The sequence below is a fragment of the Anabrus simplex genome, chromosome 2 (genome assembly GCF_040414725.1).
Source record: "Anabrus simplex isolate iqAnaSimp1 chromosome 2, ASM4041472v1, whole genome shotgun sequence".
Lineage (NCBI taxonomy): Eukaryota > Metazoa > Arthropoda > Insecta > Orthoptera > Tettigoniidae > Anabrus > Anabrus simplex.
In genome coordinates, this window is record NC_090266.1 from 954,703,219 (window position 1) to 954,724,608 (window position 21,390).

At 40.5% G+C, this 21,390-nt stretch overlaps 1 protein-coding gene across 2 annotated transcripts in view; it reads right to left on the reverse strand.

The window, feature by feature from the left end:
* LOC136863212 (G patch domain-containing protein 11) overlaps positions 1 to 21,390 on the reverse strand; it is a 247,143-nt gene that overhangs the window by 204,123 nt on the left and 21,630 nt on the right. The window contains exon 2 of one of the 2 annotated variants that reach the window (XM_067139581.2): positions 4,374 to 4,612. The exons of the other annotated variant lie outside the window; for it this stretch is intronic. Within the exon in view, the coding sequence (XP_066995682.1) occupies positions 4,374 to 4,612 (239 nt within the window). The remainder of the gene's footprint in view (positions 1 to 4,373; positions 4,613 to 21,390) is intronic. 2 annotated transcript variants of the gene reach the window in all.

The following is a 21,390-nucleotide window of genomic DNA, read 5'->3' on the forward strand; positions in this document are numbered from 1 at the left end:
CACATACACCCAGTCCCCGAGCCAGGGGAATTAACCAATTATGGTTAAAATTCCCGACCCTGCTGGGAATCGAACCCAGGATCCCTGTGACCATAGGCCAACACGCTAACCACTTAACCATGGAGAATTAGTTTGACCATAAATACAATGAGAAGAAGACTTCCACCTAATCAATACTTATTTTATTAAAACTACAGGACCGGTTTTGACCTTTCTAGGTCATCTTCAGCTGGTCATACAATCACATATAACATATCATGCAATCATAAGACATTACTAGATCTAATAAAAATGTCATACGACGATAACATGTCATATTATTCTCATGATTGGGGGCAATTGTCGAATTGGAACTTGGTATTCACTGTCTTTTCATGAATAACATACATAAAAACACATTCATAAAAGTTTGGATTGTTCATAGACATGAGTTTTTCTGAAATTAGGTGCTAACTTTGTAAAACATGTATGGTAACACAGAAAGAGAAAGGGAGTGCAACCCACAAGCCCAACATTCCACAAGACTAACAAACTGTGATCAATGCACGTGCTCTTTCTGCGTTACCATACATGTTTTACAAAGCTAGTGCCTAATTTCAGAAAAACTCATGCCTATGAATGATCCAAACTTTTATGAATGTGTTTTTATGTAAGTTATTCATGAAAAGACGAGAATAGTAAGTTCCAATTCGACGATTGCCCCCAATCATGAGAATAATTTGACATGTTATCGTCGTATGACATTTTTGTTAGATCTAGTAATGTCTCATGATTGAATGATATGTTATATGTGATTGTGTGACCAGCTGAAGATGACCTAGAATGGTCGAAAACGGTCCTGTAGTTTTAATAAAATAAGTATTGATTAGGTGGAAGTCTTCTTCTCACTGTACTTGTGTATATTATCAATAAGGAAATGAAACTTATAGATTATGATAGTTTGACCATGTCAGTCGCAATGTCATCAATTCCTTTCGCTTTCGTCCTTATCCTGAGGAATGCATTTCTGACCTGGAGAGGTGTCATATGACTGAAATAGAATTTCTCTCTGTCAGGGGTGTGATGTGTATCGTAATGGTTCATAAGTCTCTGTTTGCCATCAAGTCATACAAAGGAGGAATTAGAAGTAAAGTATTCATTAAGAGTCTAGAGAGGTACTACAATTTCGTCCCTGTTCTTGCTCTTTCTAAGTCCAAAGTTATTAACAGTTTTCCATAAAGTCTTCGCTGTTCTACCATTGGCGTAATTAAAACTGTGGGCATGCTGCAGTTTAATATTTTGTATTTGTATTGCAACTTCCTATATTCATCAAACTTTTGTCCAGTAGGGTCATTTTGGTATTGTCTGTGGGCACAATCTCCGTTTCGTTAGTTGTCTAATTTCGTCATTTAACCACAGGCAGGTCCATCGGATATTCTCGCTTGCCACTTTGGGGCATGCTTGTCAAATAGTTCCGTTACATTGCTGTTAAAAAAAGTGACTTTGTCTAGAATGTTATAGTTCATTATGTCATGCTGGGGTATCCTGTCTGCATCTTCGAAGAGTCCAACTTTACTTAGATTCTTCAATGGTAATACATTTCTGGGAGGGTTTCAGTGGCCAGAGGTTATGCAAGATGTACTGTATATTGTGTCATGTACAGAGGTTTGACCAATGTTCAGAACTCTGTCTGAGTTGCTGGTAACTAGAAGATCTAATAGCGTGTGCGAATGAGATGTATGGCGAGTTGGGGAGAGAGACAATATTTACATATCATAGGCTTGAAACCATGTTTTCCGTTGCATGGTTTCGGAAGAAGTTGTGTCAAGTAAGTCCGTATTAAAGACTGGTTACAAGGAATTGTGGAGCACCATTCTTAATCACCAATTATTTAAGCATGTTTAGTTGCAGTGGAATTAAACACTAGCATGAAGTTTGGATTGCAAACAGAGAATAACGAATGCGCTAAGGTGATTTCGTTTTTTTCTATTCGTTGGAACAATACTAGTTTCTTCATTGCCGAAAGTATTTATTAGCAATACGGAAGAATAAAAGAGAAAAAGGTTGTCACATATTTCCAATTTTAAAAGCGATATTTTAGTAGATTAGTTATCAGACACAAAGACGTTACCGGGTTTGAAAATAAAAAGACAGATGGAGTCACCATAAAGTAGAAAAAAAGAATCACAGAAGAAAACCACAGAAAAATTAAAACTTAAAGATTACAGAAACAGGATGATTTCTCTAAACTGGTGATTGTAGATTATTTTGCACCAGTCCAGTTGGCCATTTTGGTTCTGTATTTTACATTACTTCAATACCGTAAGTACTATGTGTACTGATCATGACCTAATATATTGAAAGTTATTTCAAGTACAATGCAGTCATGAAAAACTTGCATGCACTCTACAGTGTGATGGCAGTAGTGCCAGACCTGTAGCTACAATCCTTTCCTTTTGCTAGTGGCTTTACGTCGCACCAACACAGATAGGTCTTATGGGATAGGAAAGGCCTAGGAGTTGGAAGGAAGTGGCCTTAACTAAGGTACAGTCCCAGCATTTGCCTGGTGTGAAAATGGGAAACCACGGAAAATCATCTTAAGGGCTGCCGACAGTGGGATTCAAACCCACTATTTCCCAGATGAAAGTTCACAGCCGTGCGCCCCTAACCACACGGCCAACTTGCCCAGTAAGATCCTTTCCAAGAGAACAAATATGACCTAGGCCACCGCAGCTCAACTGGATTGAGCAACTGATGCAAAATCAGGCGGTTGTAGATTCGGATCCTACTTGTTCTGAACTTAACATCTCTCTCTCTCTCTCTCTTTTTTTTTTTTGCTAGTGGCTTTATGTCACACCGACACAGATAAGTCTTATGGCGACGATGGGATAGGAAAGGGCTAGGAGTTGAAAGGATGCGGCCGTGGCCTTAATTAAGGTACATCCCCAGCATTTGCCTGCTGTGAAAATGGGAAACCACGGAAAACCATCTTCAGGGCTGCCGACAGTGGGATTCGAACCCACTATCTCCCCGATGCAAGCTCACAGCTGCGCGCCCCTAACCACGCGGCCAACTCGCCCGGTTAAACTCTCTTCATGTTGAAAGTTTATTTTCAGTACATTGTGGTCATGAAAATTCAATATTCATAAAATGACTTACATTTTCAACATAAGTTTTTCATAAGAAATGAGTTCATTATAGATCTGATACCAACCGACTCTTTCCTCAAGCCAAGAACATGCATCACAAATTAATGGCATAAGTGTGCATAAATGTTATTACATGACAAACCTGGCCAGCCATGAATTTCTAGAGTATATTCAGTTTAAACTGAATATAATCTTCTCAATTTCAAACCTGTTTCAAACTAATATACCTTAAGTCTTAAGCTCACTTAAAAATTAAAAATAAGGAAGAAAACACACAAAGATATCTGTTACTGAAGATTTTTAAATTCAAAACGGAGGCTGAAATTCCGTCTTATTCATGGAAATATTTCTCAATACTGATATTGTGTACTATATCATTTTCTTAGCACATATTTTCAAGAGACTGACTCTCCAAGCTTTGTTGTTAGCCATTAGAAGGATCAAAAAAAAAAAAGTGAGATGTGTAAATCACACATTTGAGCATTTTCTGCACTTCCGAGAAATAGTATAGAAATATAATCAAATTTAATAGAATAAATTAAATTCATTTTCTTAATGTACTGACTATTCTGGTACCACCAGTACCATCAATTCACAATAATTAACACTGTGGATACCATGAAGGCATAATGAACATCAGTATCCTTTAAGTGCGTTTGTTGTTTTACGTGACTAATTATATCATGATCTAGCCATACAACCTACATTATTATGCAAAATCTGGGCCACGGGTAGGGGTCATTTACAAAAATCTCAGGTGCACTGAGACCGTCTTGGTGAAAAACCACTCATGATGTCAATCAGCTAGTCTGTCATTTTCCTCCATCACTGTAAAGTTTTCAGGAAATTGATCAAATGATGAACAGAGAATAAACTCCATGAAGAAGAAGAAAAAAGAAAGAAATGTAACAATGGGATGTTTAAATAATTATAGTAAAATAACTACCAGAGAGATCTGATTCATCATCACATCGTCTTCCACAAAATCAGCCGATACTGTACTCCCTTCAGTAAAAAAAAAAAACTGTCTTCAGCTTATCCCAGATATTTCTGTGGTCGCTGGAGCCACTCAGGCTCATTTTTGTTTTGGCTAGGGGTTTAAGACCGGATGCCCTTCCTGACGCCACATGATTCTTGAAATGAAAATCTCGACGCAGGATTGACTGGGATGGGAAGCCAAAAGCTAAGCCACTGAGCTTACCATGTCTCCTGCTTTAATAACAAATATGAAATAATTAAATTTACCTGATTTCCCTATTGCAGTGCCAGGCTGGTATCCCATTTTCTGCAGCATAGCAAATCCTTTGTTATCACTGCCTATAGCCATTTTGAGCCCTTCTTCTCGTCTCTCTTTTTCAATCACCCTATATGGACGATATCGTCTCTTATTTTCAGAGTCGGTTTGGACTTTCATCTTCAAGATGCAGTGCTTTCTCTGCTCGGAACGGTTGTGGATGAGGCCGGGCCTCATATCGTTCTTCTCACTGTGAAAGAGAAAAGGTCTATAATTAAAGGACATGTCGCTGGTAGTGTTTGTACAGTTGAACCTGCTTTATACGTAACTCTTTTCTACGTAATTCGTATTTGTACGGAATATCCTTTAGGTCCCAGAAAAATATAATTTAAAAACGTGTTAATTAAACATTATTTATATCTAATCCGTTTATACGTAATTCGCTGTTATGCGTATAAAGTGCCAGTGAAATATAACTGAGCTTTGCGTAATTGTACTGAGAATGTGCTTTTTAAAAAGAAACTACTGTATTTACGAAGTTTCCTCTTTGTCGGCGTAGGCAGAAGTAGAGTGATCGGGTTTCTGTGCTGAAACAGAACACAGAGTTTCGCCGAGTGACATTGTTGACCCTTACTTACTGGCGGCTTAACAAAGGCGAGTCCTCCTCGCTCCTCCTCTACCTTCCTCGTTTTTGACACACCGCCAAAGATTAAAGTGGAAACAATACTGTGAAATGCTGTATTGCAAAGGAAATAATTCTGCCGAACAGGAAATTTCTATGAGGTATGACAAAGAACCTGATATTTTATTCACTGAAATTGTGAATGCTGTCAATCATTTGAAGAACAACAAAGCCCCAGGTATGGATAGTATTTCGGGAGAAATGCTGAAAGTGATGGGGAGGAGGGCATGCTTGTTTTACATTCGGTATGTAATATGGTGTGGAAAACTGGTGAATGGCCCAAGGACTGGACAACATCAATACTAATCCCTCTTCACAAAAAGAGGTCTATAAGGGATTGTTCCAATTATCGTACTATCGCATTAATATTCCAAGCAAGCAAAGTTCTGCTCTACATAATAAATCAACGCCTAAAACCATTCCTGCAACCTCAGATATCCGCAGAACAAGCAGGCTTTGTTGCAGGTAAAGGAACATGAGAATCTATCCTGAACATGAGACAGATCATTTGAGAAATGTCGCGAGTTGTGTCCCTGCCTTTATTTGCTTCCTGGACTACAAAAAGGCCTTTGATTGTGTTATGTGGGACAAGTTGTGGCAGGTGCTAAAGGAATTTGGGGTTCCACTGCATTTAATATCGTTACCGAAAAGCCTGTATAAAAATCACGCAGCAACCATAAAGGTGGATGGTGATCTCTCAGGCATTTTTAATGTGACAAATGGAGTAAGGCAAGGTTGTATATTATCACCTCAACTCTACAACATCTATGCAGTGTGTCATCAAAAGAGCTCTCAATGGCTGGAATGGTGAAATCTCGATTGGTGGCAGAAAAATTAATAACCTGCGCTTTGCAGATGACACTTCCCTCATCGCTGGTAGTGAAGAGGAACTTCATGACCTGCTTACAAGGGTGAAGAATACTAGTCTTCAGTATGGTCTAGAGATAAACATCAAAAACACCAAACTAGTGGTAGTTGATCGCCAAGGTCAAATCCAACTTACGGGATGCCTAAAGGACCTGGATATAATTAAGGAATTTGTATACTTGGTGTCTGTCATCAATGACACGGGAAGCTGTGATAAAGAGGTAAAAAGACATATTGTCTTAGGTCGTGCTGCAATGGTTAAACTTACTAAGATCTTGCAGAACCGGGCAATATCAAAAGCCACAAAGATGCCCTTGGTAGAATCACTAGTGTTCTCCGTCTTTTTGTACAGCTGTGAGACTTGGACCGTGAATGCTAAAGACAAAAAGCGCATTGATGCCTTCGAGATGTGGTGTTGGCAGAGAATGCTACGTGTAACCTGGACAGAAAGAAGAACTAATGTTTCCATTCTGGAAGAACTCTGCATCAAGAAACACCTATCTTCCCGTGTGAGTAAGCATTACCTCCAGTTCCTTGGCCACATTTTAAGACGAGATGGAGAGAACTTGGAAAAGGTAATTTTACAAGGCAAAATTGAAGGCAGTAGACCACGAGGAAGAACAGCAAGCAGATAGATAGATCAGGCGAAGAAGATCACTGGGCTACCACTTCAGACCATATTAACGAAATGTGAAAACCGCTCAGGATGGAGACATCTTGTCAAGGTTGCAACACGGAAATGATGGAGTTATGAGGTCACGATGCTCAGTAATGAGCACAACGACTAATGATGATGATAAGCAAAGTGGGCTGTTTCTGTGCGGAAACAAAAGAAAATACAGTAAATTTGTTTGAATATGATAATTTCTTTTGTGACGATTTACAGCAACAACGTATTGGTTGATTAAGATTCTTTGACAAGACGTTCAAGGAGAAAAGAGCTGGGACCAATTGGAGGTTAGTGGATATAATAAGAAGAAGAAAAAAAAGGTTAATCAAAACAGTATATTGTTTCTACAAAGGAAATCAATTTTAAATTTTACAACTCAAAATTTTGTAACCTGACACACAAAAGAAAACACTCATCGTGAATGACATACATTAGAATAGAATCCCTAGACCATTTACAAGTTATAATATGTGACTAATCAAATGAACATGGTAACCTATAAGCCTCGGAGAATATGGACACAGATTTCCAAAAAGGTAAACAAAGGGAGAAGAAAGGCACGGGAAGGACCAAGGACGGGGCTCACAATAATGGGAGTCGCCTGAGTATAAACATTGCCAAATACAGGAACAGTTTTATGTGATAAGTTGTACCGTCCAGGCCACAAGTTCAATCACTCACCAACTCTTGAAATTGCATATTACTCGATGTTCATTTGTTAAGGAAAAATATCACTCATATCAGGCTTAAAAGAAAACCGGCCACAGCAATGAAGATAACTCCAAAATCCATAGGAGAATAATAATAGTGGTAATTATAAAATAAATACTCTGTTGCTCACCCAATACAGCAAATGAAAGAAGTGGAGCTTCCCAGCAAATACTGGGAAGTCCTCAGACGACCCTCCAACCACACTCGGAATCAGTGCTGGACTGAAGACCGAGTATGTGGGGGAAGCCTTTATAACGCTGCAGAAAGTTCCGGAAAAAAAGTACACAAAACGTCGAGAAATATCGGACACTGACGTAGCGGATGACGTAACCCAGAGGAGACTCAGTGTGTATTCACCAGTTCACCAGGACGGATGCACAGCGAGGCAGCAGAGAAAGTCCAATGCCGGTTATATGAATGAAGTATCGGCGAGTATATGAACATAGATGGAGTTCCAGATGACGGTAGCCGAAAATAGGTGAGTGATTGTTACACTTTCGTGGGAACAACAGAGAAGTAAAATGTCCACGATGCCGGTATCTGGTGTTTACTGCTGAACAGTAGTTTTGTCATTCAGTTGCTTTTGATTAGCCATGGAGAATAGAAAAAGGAAAAGTTATTCAAGAAGTGGACGCTAATCCATACAAAACAAAAACTGAAATCGCTTCAGACTTAGGGATTGCTTATACCATGCTATGTACAGTCATCAGTAAAAGATACGCTATTTTGGATGAGTTCTTTAAACTGGGTTCAAAATCAGCAAAGCACAGCCGTCAGCAAGAAGGAAGGTATGTAGATTTGGAGAAAGCACTTTTCACACAGTTCCAGCGAAAGCGGGATGCACCTCTACCAATTAGGGAAGACATGCTGAAGGCAAAGGCGATAAGTTTAGCTAAAATGATGAGTATAGCTGCTGCTTTCAAGGCTTCACCAGGATGGTTGCAAGAATTTAAAGATCGTCATGGAATCACAGGGAGAACAATTTGCGGTGACTCAAAATCTGCAGACGATGTCGCAGTGCAACACTGGAAAGAAGAGGTTTTGCCGGGTATCGTAACCGATTATCTGCCTCAATACATCTACAATTGTGATGAGACTGGCCTATTCTACAATCTCATACATACATACATACATACATACATACATACATACGTACGTACATACATACATACATACATACATTATCATTATAGACTGTTATGCCTTTCAGCGTTCAGTCTGCAAGCCTCTGTGAATTTACTAAACGTCGCCACAATCCTCGATTTGCAACTAGTGTTGTGGCCTCATTTAGTTCTATACCTCTTATCTTTAAATCGTTAGAAACCGAGTCTAACCATCGTCGTCTTGGTCTCCCTCTACTTCTCTTACCCTCCATAACAGAGTCCATTATTCTCCTAGGTAACCTATCCTCCTCCATTCGTCTCACCTGACCCCACCACCGAAGCCGGTTTATGCGTATAGCTTCATCCATCGAGTTCATTCCCAAATTAGCCTTTATCTCCTCATTCCAAGTACCCTCCTGCAATTGTTCCCACCTGTTTGTACCAGCAATCATTCTTGCTACTTTCATGTATGTTACTTCTAACTCATAAATAAAATATCCTGAGTCCACCCAGCTTTCGCTCCCGTAAAGCAAATTTGGTCCGAAAACAGACCAATGTAAAGATAGTTTCGTCTGGGAGCTGACTTCCTTCTTACAGAATACTGTTGATCGCAACTGCGAGCTCACTGCATTAGCTTTACGACACCTTGATTCAATCTCACTTACTATATTACCATCCTGGGAGAACACACAACCTAAATACTTGAAATTATCGACCTGTTCTAGCTTTTTATCACCAATCTGACATTCAATTCTGTCGAATTTCTTACCTAGTGACATCAATTTAGTCTTCGAGAGGCTAATTTTCATACCATACTCATTGCACCTATTTTCAAGTTCCAAGATATTAGACTGCAGGCTTTCGGCACAATCTGCCATTAAGACCAAGTCGTCAGCATAGACCAGACTGCTTACTACATTTCCACCTAACTGAATCCCCCCCTGCCATTTTATACCTTTCAGCAGATGATCCATGTAAACTACGAACAAGAAAGGTGAAAGATTACAGCCTTGTCTAACCCCTATAAGTACCCTGAACCAAGAACTCATTCAACCATAAATTCTCACTGAAGCCCAATTGTCAACATAAATGCCTTTGATTGATTTTAATAATCTACCTTTAATGCCATAGACCCCCAGTATAGGGAACATCTTTTCCCTTGGTACCCTGTCATATGCTTTCTCTAGATCTACGAAACATAAACACAACTGCCTATTCCTCTCGTAACATTTTTCAATTACCTGGCGCATACTGAAAATCTGATCCTGACAGCCTCTCTGTGGTCTGAAAACACACTGGTTTTCATCCAACTTCTCTCAACGACTGATCACACCCTCCCTTCCAAGATGCCAGTGAATACTTTGCCTGGTGTACTAATCAATGAGATACCTCAATAGTTGTTCCAATCCTTCCTGTTCCCTTGCTTATAGTTAGATGCAATTACTGCTTTTGTCCAATCTGAAGGTACCTTACTAACACTCCATGCTAATCTTACTACTCTATGAAGACATTTCATCCCTGCCTTCCCACTATACTTCACCATTTCAGGTCTAATTTCACCTTTTCCTGCTGCTTTATGACAACGGAGTTTATCTACAATCCTTTCCACTTCCTCAAGCGTAATTTCACCAACATCATTTTCCTCCTCCCCATGAGCTTGGCTGTTTGCAACACCATCAGGATGATTTCCTTTTACATTTACAGAGCTCAGAACATTTTAAGCAAGCCTCAGACCTATGGGAGTAACGGAGTCCCACCCCCATCTGACAGGCGAAGGACTCCTTGGAAACAACTTGGCGAACGAAATGGAATTCGATGGGGAGCTATCAATATTAATGCAGCTTATGGAAGGAAGAAAGTAGAACTGGCTGAGTCAGCAAAGAGGATGCATCTGGATGTGCTAGGAGTAAGTGATATTGGGGTAAGGGGAGATAACGAGGAAGAAATAGGAGATTATAAAGTGTACTTGACGGGTGTTAGAAAGGGAAGGGCAGAGTGATTGTACGCTGATGACATGATCCAGCGCTCAGAAGGAAGAGAGCCCCTGCAAGAAGCCATAAACAAATTGGAAGCGTGGTCCCAAGAAAATGACCTAGTTATAAATAGGGAAAAGACAAAAATAATAAAATTCAGAAAAGGAGGAAATTTGGCAAATGTCCACGATGCCGGTATCTGGTGTTTACTGTTGAACAGTACTACTGTTGAACAGGGCTCTTTATCTAAAATCTCCTTCCTAATAAAACATTTGCTGAAAAGGGTGACTCATAGCATGGTGGGAAGAAAAGTAAAATTAGTGCAACAGTACTTCTCGCCACCAATGCAGATGGATCTAACAAACTTCCTCCACTTGTGATAGGAAAATCAAAGAATCCGAGGTGTTTTTGGGGTGCTAGTTGCTTTACGTCGCACCGACACAGATAGGTCTTACGGCGACGATGGGACAGGGAAGGGCTAGGAGTGAGAAGGAGGTGGCCGTGGCCTTAATTAAGGTACTGGTGAAAATGGGAAACCACGGAAAACCATTTTCAGGGCTGTCGACAGTGGGGTTCGAACCTACTATCTCCCGAATACTGGATACTGGCCGCACTTAAGCGACTGCAGCTATCGAGCTCGGTTTTTCGGGGTGCGAAAACAAAACCTAAGGAATATGAATCTAATGGAATAGTGGTTGAAAAAACCAGACATTAAAATGAAAAAGAAAAAGAAGAAGGCAGAAGAAGATCCTTCTTCTTATGGATCGTCATGCAGCACATCTACCTCAAATCGTTCTGGAGAATGTCCGAATGGAATTTTTCCCTCCTAACTGTACCAGTGTTCTACAACCGCTTGATTTGAGCATCATTGCAAATTTCAAAGTGCATTATAGAAAAATGCTGGTTCAACATTTAATAACACTGAGTGATGCAGCAAATTAACCTCTCTCCATTAATTTGCTACAAGCCATGGACTTTATTTCGGCTGCCTGGAAGCAGATGTCATCCTCCACAATGAACATCTGTTTCCGTAAAGCTGGTGTCTTACTAGAAGATGCTGCCTCTAATGATGATTATGGGGACAAAGTTTTGTCTGGCAATGAGCTAGCGCTACCGGAGGGTGTAGAATTCAATACTTTTGTGCATTTCGATGACAATCTGGCTGTATGTGGAGAACTACCGAATGAAGGGATTATTGCTGATGTATGCCAACAACGCGATGGTGATGGGCCAGCTACAAGTGATAGTGACATTGGAGATCTAATGATTTGAATCTTGACACCTGAACTGAGTGAAGTGTTAAGTACAATCGAAGTGTGTAGGCGTTACATCAGTGCAAAAATTTGTAGTGAAAATGCTTCGGTTTCATTACTAAGTTTGCTAAAGGAGGTTTATACTCTTAATGCAAGAAAAGTGAAACAAGCCAAACTATCTGACTTCTTTAAGGCTGGGCCAAGTTTAAAATAATATTTTCTGTCTTAATGTATTTATTATTTGCAAGGATTTACACATGTACATCTATTTCATTGGTTTTTCAGTAAATATGTGACGTATTGCATAAGTCTGATTTCTAAGTAATTCTGAGTTACAAGTAGTTTTTTCTCTTCCCCTTGATATACATATAAGTCAGGTTCAACTGTTAATTAAGATATCAAACTCCCGACCATTATTCTGAAGACCTACATAATTAGGAAAAGCAAATAAACTGGCAGAAACACACAAGTTGACTAATTTCTTACATACAGAATACTTTGGTACCTATAACTAAGGAAATAATTAGGAACAGTACACGCAGCTACTTCCAACAGTTAACCAGACATAATAACTCGGAACAGACCTGGAAAAGGCTGCAGTCAATTGGCACAGGTAAAACTGTAAAACTGTAAAGAAGCACATTCAAACCATCTCACTTGACAACTTAGTCACTTTACTCGGTCTAAAGTGCGGCCAGTTCCTTTCTCCTCACAGTCACTAAACCTGGACAACCATCCTCAAAGTTCATTTTTTGAACTGTCAGTGCAAAAATTTTGATTTGCTAAATTCAACTACATCTAATGTCATAGGCTCTGATGGTATCCCCGAATCATTAATTAGAAATATCATCGGAGCCGGACTGTCTATACTCGCTCAAGTCTTCAACTACTGTATGACAAATGGGGTATTTCCTGAAATTTGGAAGGATGTGCTGGTAAGCCCCATCCTGAAAAACTCAATGTTAAATATTTCATCAGACTATCAAACAATATCCATTCTTTTCCTTTTGAAAATACTTCAATGACTGGTTCACCAATAAGTTACAGAACATCTGACCAAACATGCACTCCTTGACCCCTTTCAATCAGGTGTTAAGAGAGGACATAGCACTGTGACAGCCTTACTGCAAGTGAGAGACTATACTGGACATGCAATAGATGAACAAAACATGACTATTTACTTTATTAGACGTAAGTATTGCACCTGATGCTGTTAACCCCCATATACTTCTGTACAAGCATCAAAATCTCAATATTAATAAAACAATGGTACACTTTCTTGGCTCTCATCTCACTAGCCATTGAAAGTGGAAAATATGAGTTATGAATGACAGAATAAGGCATATGGTGTCCTACAGGGTTCTGTTTTGGATCCACTACTATTTTTGATCAGAATCAATGATACTGGTGAAATATTTAAATTTATGCAGCTGATCTACTGATATATCACCACTTTTCCTCAGCAACAAAGCACAGGATAAAACATACACCTCCCACAACGGCTCGAGCACTATAGACCTTGTATTCTACCGCGGAAACGACCTAAAGCTCAAAACCATAACTACCACCACAGAGTCAGCAGGCACACCTATCAGGAAACATCTCCCAGTAAGAACAGAATTCCAGATAATATTGACGGAGAGAACCACACAAAATGAGCAGCGATGGACGCCAAGAAAAATAGTTCCCGATCTACTAGTTCAGAACATAAACATGGAAGAAATACTGAACACAATAGAAATGGGCAACATTGATCTTGCACCGAGGAACCTAACCGAATCTCTGATGCAGTCTGCATCCCCAAAACCGACAAAGAGGAAAAGCAAACCCTGGTTTGACAGTGAATGCTACACTGCACGGAACCTGGTCCTGAAAAAACTGAATGACCTGCAAAAGATAGACACGAACGACAACACTCAAAGGCTCAAATATGTGCACTCGAGAACGAGACATACTTCGCTCCTGAAGGCTAAGAAACAACAGTATACACAGGCCAAAGAAGAAGAATTAATACGAGAAGCAGAAGCAAAACCTTACAAAGTCCTAGAGCCATGGAGAACCAAGGTGACCCCATGTATCTCAATGATAATATGGGAAAACCACTTCGCAAATATACTTCAGAAGAAGAAAATGCAATACCATACAAAAGGAAGTACCTCGCTAACGGAAGAAGAAAGAATAACAGAAGACGAAGTTTGGCAAGCAATTGAAAAGAGCAAACCTCGAAAAGCAGCTGGCCCAGACAATATCTCTAACGAGCTGATGAAAGGATCAATGATATATACCATTAAGTTATGGACAGCCCTATACAACAAGTGCCTAGAAATCATGGACACACCTGCAGTATGGAGAGAATCGACGGTCAAGGTGATCTACAAAGGGAAAGGACCACAGAACACCCCAGAATCCTACAGAGGGATAGCCCTGGAATGTGCACCATTCAAGATAATGAACAATATCTTACTCAAAAAAGATCCATGACAACATAATGGCAGTTATACCTCAGGAACAGTACGGCTTTACTCCCGGAAGATCAACTCTACAAGCGGTGGGACACGTACTCCCGTTCATAAGCGAAGCCCTGGCTAAACCCAAAGGCCATGCATATGCAGCATTCGTTGATTACAAACAAGCTTTTGAGGGGGTAAACAGGGATACTGGAAAAACTAAAGCCTGTGTTAGACGAAGAAAGTCAGATCTTTAAGTTCATAGCAAGCATCCTCCGAGAAAATACAATCAGAATCCACGATGGCCAAATCCAATCCAAAAGAATCCAGCAAACAAACGGAGTACTCCAGGGAGATCCTATAAGCCCCATTATGTTTAACGTACTTACCCATGATGTGATACAAAGGATATAAACAGAAGAAGTGAGGATGTGGTTGTACGCTGATGACATGATCCTGCGCTCAGAAGGAAGAGAGCACCTGCAAGAAGCCATAAACAAATTGGAAGCGTGGTCCCAAGAAAATGACCTAGTTATAAATAGGGAAAAGACAAAAATAATAAAATTCAGAAAAGGAGGAAATTTGGCAAACTCTGACAGATTCACTTGCAGGGAAGAAGTACTAGAAATAGTCAAAAGCTACAAGTACCTAGGACTCACACTGCAAGTGACAGGACATGCCTTTTCCAAGCACATTGAAGACAGAGCTGTAAGAAAAATAAAGGCGACTTTCGAGATAAAGAAAGTGAATCTACTCTCCGTCACAACAGCCCTGAGACTATTCAACATAAAGATTGCTCCCATTGCCTCATACGGCATACAGCTTATATGGAACCACCTCACATACTCAAATCTGAAGTGATTAGAGGGAATTAAAACAGCCTACCTGAAAAGAATGCCCTGTGTCTCAAAATACACGCAAAACAGAATAATGTATATCCTGGCAGACACAACCTTCTTTATAGAAGACCTGATGAAAGCTCATAATCTGATACCAACACCACAAAGCACCAGATTCCTAGAAGACAGGCGACAGAAAGCGAGGGACATCAACCCCGAACTCCTCACCACCCCAGCGATGACAAGCAACGAATGGAAAAAGGCCAACTACCAACTGCGCCATTTATATACAAGAGTGGCAGCCCACGGACTACATCACCGAATATGTTCAACCAAGGGATACCACAGCCCCACCGACAGATGTCTGTGCACCATATGTGAAGGACCATGCAACACGTATCATATCACTGAGTGCAAAGACAGGACATTGACTTTGCCACACTATGCAAATGATGCTAATTTCGTTTAATTAATTAATACCTTGTACACAGTGTGTTTAATAAAATTATATTATATCACCACTTTTGTCCAGCTGTGTACAACTACTGACCAAATTAATGGTCACCTCCCAACAACTAGGTGACTACGCTGATTAAAAAAAGTTTCATAATAAATCCTAATAAATATCAGTCTCCTGTTATGCTAAATAATGGCATTATTCCCTTCTACACATCAGAGACTTAGGTATTGTAGTGAACAAGACATTAAACTGGACTGAACAAGCTCCTCTCACAAAATTCACACCCTCTTTCCATTGAAATGCTACTCAAATATTTTCCACATTCACCCTAAAACACAGTATGTACACTCCCTCATCTTACCTATCCTTCAATACTATGACACTGAATTACTGGGGATAACTCAAGACAATACTAAGGAACAAGACCGGACTTTAAATAGATGCATTAGACTTATCTTTCATTTCTGTTATGATAGTCATATAATGCCTTATTATAGGAAACAGTCATGGCTTCCAGTGCAAGACTGTCATAAACTACACTCACTAACGCTTCTCCACAGAATACTCAATTCAGATAAACTAAATTACCTTTCTTCACTCTTTACAGTTCTCTCGTCAAATCATCACCTCAGTACATGATGCAGTTCCTCGCTTATTATACCTTTACACTGCACTACTATCTCCAACCACCCTTTTGCAACCTCTGCTACTAGATCAGGGAATTTCTTCCCCTCCTAACATTAGGGATGGGACATCCCTTAATAAATGTAAGGTGGACTGCCAAAAGTACTTGCTTTATTCATCAAACTGACTTGTGGAATGACCCTGTCCGCCTCTGAAGCGTAACGGTTAGTGTTATTAGCTGCCGTCCTCGGGGGCCCGGGTTCGATTCCCGGTACTGCCAGAAATTTAAGAATGACAGGAGGGCTGGTATGTGGTTCAAATGGTACACGCAGCTCACCTCCAATGGGGGTGTGCCTGAAAAGAGCTGCACCACCTCGGTATGAGGACACGAGTTTACTTACTTTACTTTTTACCAAGGCATGAATGTATGAGTGAATGGTCAGTTATTGTTGTTCTTGGATTACAACTGAATAAGCTGGAGCTGAAGAGCATTAAATCAAAATTGCACATTTTCTAAACACTCAGTATTTTGAGTTATTGAACCAAGGGTCTTCAAACAGCATAAGAAAGAATGAAGTCACATTTCTCTTTATAGCACAAACCATGGCTACCTGTAGTGCGATCAGAGGAGGAAAGCATTAGTCAATGACTTGCTGCCATTCAGCGCCATATTCCCTAAATAATTATCACTGCACCGCTATATTCCCGCATGTTACATTATTTAGTAGCATTTCTTGGTAGCTAATTGTTAACCTTAGAGGGAAAAAAAAAAAGAAAAAACAAACTTCACAAGAAAAATAATAATAATATTAATGGTTTAGGTCCACCCACTACTTTTACAGTTTTTGGAGACACTGAGGTGCCAGAATGTTGTCCTACAGGATTTCTTTAACATATTGGTAAACCTACAGACACAAGGCTGCTGTATTTGAGCTCTTTCAAATACCACTGGACTGAACCAGGATTGAATCTGCCAACGTGAGTTCAGGAGGCCAGCTCTCTACTGCCTGAGCTATTCAGCCTGGCCAAGAAAAACATCATTAAAGATGCTATCAGAAAAGGTTCTTTTTACAATTCTTTTAACGTCGCACTGACACAGATAGGACTTATGGCGACGATGGGATAGGAAAGGCCTAGGAGTGGGAGGAAAGCGGCCGTGGCCGTAATTAAGGTACAGCCCTAACATTTGCCTGGTGTGAAAATGGGAAACCACAGAAAACCATCTTCAGGGCTGCCGACACTGGGGCTCGAACCAACTATCTCCCGGATGCAAGCTCACAGCTGCGCGCCCCTAACCGCACGACCAACTCGCCTGGTCAGAAAAGATTTAGCTTACACAAACTACAGCGGAAAAAAACATCACTGAGAAGAAAACAAGCAAAGATCACAGGTTAGAAAAGACAGCATAACTGAATATAAGCAACCAAATACAGCAAATCAAAGGGAGTCCTTGTAACGTTCCATGCCATCAGTGGTGTTTTTAGTTATATTCATACAGGATTCACGTGGCTTTTATGTTACAAATACAATTTCAGAAAAAAAAATGAAATATTTATTATGAGCGGCTTTATGTCATATTAAACTGACTACAGAGCTGAAAGGCATTAGATCACTTTTTAAAAACTGAGTTTGTTTATTAAATTGAAAAATGACCCAGAAATATACCGGTAACCTGGGTAGCTGCTTCACAATACAGAACATTAATATACTGTTTTAATTTATGTTCCGTTCAGGTAAAATGATTTTTATCTCTGCCTTGAAAAGCAGTGAAAACTGCCTTAATGATTTTTGGCTCCAGCCAATTCAATTACATATTCAAATTATTTTCAGAGCTATTACAATGAACAAATATTATTGTATTTAGATTATAATTACCTATTAGGGATAGTTTCAAAGTTAATGTTTTTCTGATTACACTGCCAGAAAAAAAAAAAAAGCATGCAACATCCTCAAGGACTGTGTTCAGTGGCACCAGGGTATAATATGTGCATTCTGTGGGGTGGGGTGTTAACTCATCTGTCACCGACATCGGTGATAACATGGTGCTCAAGAGGTGTGTCTGTGCGCACTCTGTTTTGACTCTACAGGCAGTAACTGTGCTGAGGTTAGAGGTGAACAGTGTCTGCAACATTCATTCTAGGGTTCCGATGAGTACGTGCTTCCATTGAACAACTGTAGCCATTTGAACGGGGTCGCATTGTGCGCCTGCGGGAAGCTGGATGGACGTAACGACAGACTGCTGCACACATTGAGCACTATGTATCAGTGGTATGTCACCGTCTTGAGCAGTGGGCAGTGGAAAATACCCACATCCGTAAACCAGGCTCTAGACGTCCACATAGTACACACACGTCACGATCGACACATTGTGCGAGCAACAGTGGCCGACCGAACATCATCCAGGAACGAAATCCGGTCACATGTTGTACCTGCTGTGTCACCAAGAACATTGGGAACCATCTGGTTGCAACAGGATTACGATCACGTGTGCCTATGGCCAGCTACCACTGACACCACGACACCGCCAAGCAGAGCTACCCTGGCGTCGTCAAAGAGTCTACTGGAGAGGGGAATGGCACTCTCTTGTCTTCAGTGTGAAGAGTAGGTTCTGTCAGTATGCAAGCGATAGACATACACGTGTACAGCGTAGACCTGGTGAGCGGCCTATTCCAGAGTGCATTCGCCCACAACACCCAGGACCCACCCCAGACTTCACAATGTGGGGGGCCATCAGTTACAACTCGCAGACATAGTTGGCGTTTCTGCACAGTAACGTAAACCAGTCCCCACTACATTGTACAGGTTGTTGTCCACGTGCTACTGCCATTTCTCCGACAGGAAGGCGATTTGCTTTTTCAGCAGGACAATGCACATTCACATACAGCTGCTGCGACGCAATGTATCCTACGTGGTGTACAACAACTTCGCTGGGCAGCAAGATCATCAGATCTCTTGCCAATTGAACACATATGGGTCATGATGAAGCAGGAAATTATGCGTTCTCGAGAGCCTGAAATAACCATTGCTGAAATGCATCAAAAGGTGCAAGATGCTTGGGACAATCTATCGCAGGATGCCATTCAGCACCTTTCTGACTGGTAGCATGCGCGAATACACGCCTGCATTGCTGCCAAAGTGGGTACACTTTGTATTGATGCGACTCTTTGGGCACCCTTTTCTGTGACATGTTTTTCACTTGATCTCAATTTGTAACCATATACTCCTGCAATTATGAACTACCTGTCACATCGCTTATGAATAAAATGACCCTGTCCTTGGGGATGTTGCATGTTCTTTTTGTGACAGTGTATTATCATAATTATTTTTTTTTATTATTGAAAATATTACTACTAATATTATCAGTTGTAATGTTTAATTTTGTAGCATTTTAGTCAAATTGTGAAACAGTAGTTAAGTGTAAGAAAGAGCCCTGGGCACTATCTTAGCCACCAATGAAGACGATATCTATCTATCTATCTATCTATCTATCTATAATACAGGTGCAAGATTTTGCAGCCGATATCAAGTGACAAGCTTGGCTCTTTGTCCTGGATATTAGGCCATGTTAACATTGTTAACAGTTGACGTTTTAATCACAATTCAGTAGCCCTTGCCAAAATTTAATTACATGGGGTGGGGGGGTGCCTGGACCTTTGTATGAGTAAGGAGAGGAGAATAGGTGGTGGCACCAGTAACGACTTGTCTCTCTATCAGATTTGTGTTAACAGGACTTGTATTTATTTATTCACAAAGCACAAGATACTGCTACACTGAGCGCATTTTGCTTGTACTGTCAAAAGACTAATTATTAACAAATGTAAACTTTCATAATAAACTATAACAAACATAACAAATGAGTAACAAGATCAGGTACACAGCTTACTAATCAAAAACCAAGAGAAAGTCCATGTTCATAGTCAAGTCGTCGTGGGTCAAGATGGCGGTATAACCACTACACATCAACTTATTCTGAAGATATTGTTTACATCCCTCTGCAATATACTTTTACTTGATGCTATATCAAGATCTTGTCTCTTATTAATAATGTTAAAGAGAGTTGGGAGGTGGATTAGAAACGATCGGTGATGTACTGAGTGCTGAGTGTGGGAAACATGGAGAACGTCTTTGATTTTGGTGGAACGGGAAGGAACATGGAGAAAGAAGAGCGAGACAATGTGTTCCGACCGGTAATGCCTATTTATGATTCCGTGGAGGAAACTCAGGTCAGTTGCCTGTCACTTGACGTGCAGCAGTAACACATTTATTGCCCTTAATACCTGCTGCATAGACAGGCTTGTGCGGTGTGACCTAGTGCAGCCATTCTTCTTTGATTTTAGCATCCAAGATGGCGGCGAGTGAGAGTAACTGTATGTTTTTCCTCTGTGTTCTTTTAGGAGTTTTGGTGTCAAAACAAGTAGTGTGCGCAAAAGAATATAGTGATGTTCATCCAGATTATCCAGCCAGTGATTCCTTGTGTTGTGAAGTGCTCGGAAGTAATTCTACACAATTTAAACGGCTTTGTTTTTATTCCACGTGTTACGGCAGCTGCTGGCATACCCAAGCTTCCCTTGCCGGGAGTACACGACTCGCCGTCTCAAGATTGAATATACCTCAGGTTGGAAAATGGTTGACTGCCGTTCGTGAGTTTCATTTTCCTTCACTGCCGACTGCAAACCTCCCTTGCATTCTTGTAACACCGGCTTCGATTCCAGCCTCCAGTAAATTATCTCGGTTTTCTACTCGGTCTACTTTAAATTTGTTGTTGACATTCCTACTGTTATCTGAAGATGTGGAGATAAACCCAGGACCCGCGGCGGATAGTGCGATCTCAGTTTACCATCAGAATATCTGCTCTCTTAAAAACAAAATTACTGACTGTGAGCTCTACCTATAAGAACTATCTTCTTTCGATATTGTCGCCTTCTCTGAAAGTTGGTTAACGGACTTTGTTTCATATACGGTAATCCCTCTTTCCAAAGAGTTTTCCCTTTTCAGAATGGACCGTGGATCTCGGGGCGGGGGAGTTCTCCACGCCGTTAAATCCAAATGGAACGCTAACCTATGTATTGATTTAAGTAGTGACTGTGAAGCCATTTGAGTAGAAGTGAAATTTCAGCATTCCAAATAACTATTTGCTTGTTCTTACAGACCACCTCGATCAACCCTCAAATTTCTGAAAATTTTCTCTCTTCTGTAATGAAAGCCATTAATCTGAATCCTAATGTAATTATACTGGGCGACTTTAATCTCTCTCTATCTTGGAATTTCCCTGCGCAAGGTGTCCCTTCTAATAGCCTCGACAAGTGGTATCTCGACCATTATATTACGGGCCTAGGCCTCTAACAGTGCGTCCTTGAGAACACCTGTGGGGATAGTCTTCTTGACTACCTGATCTGCTC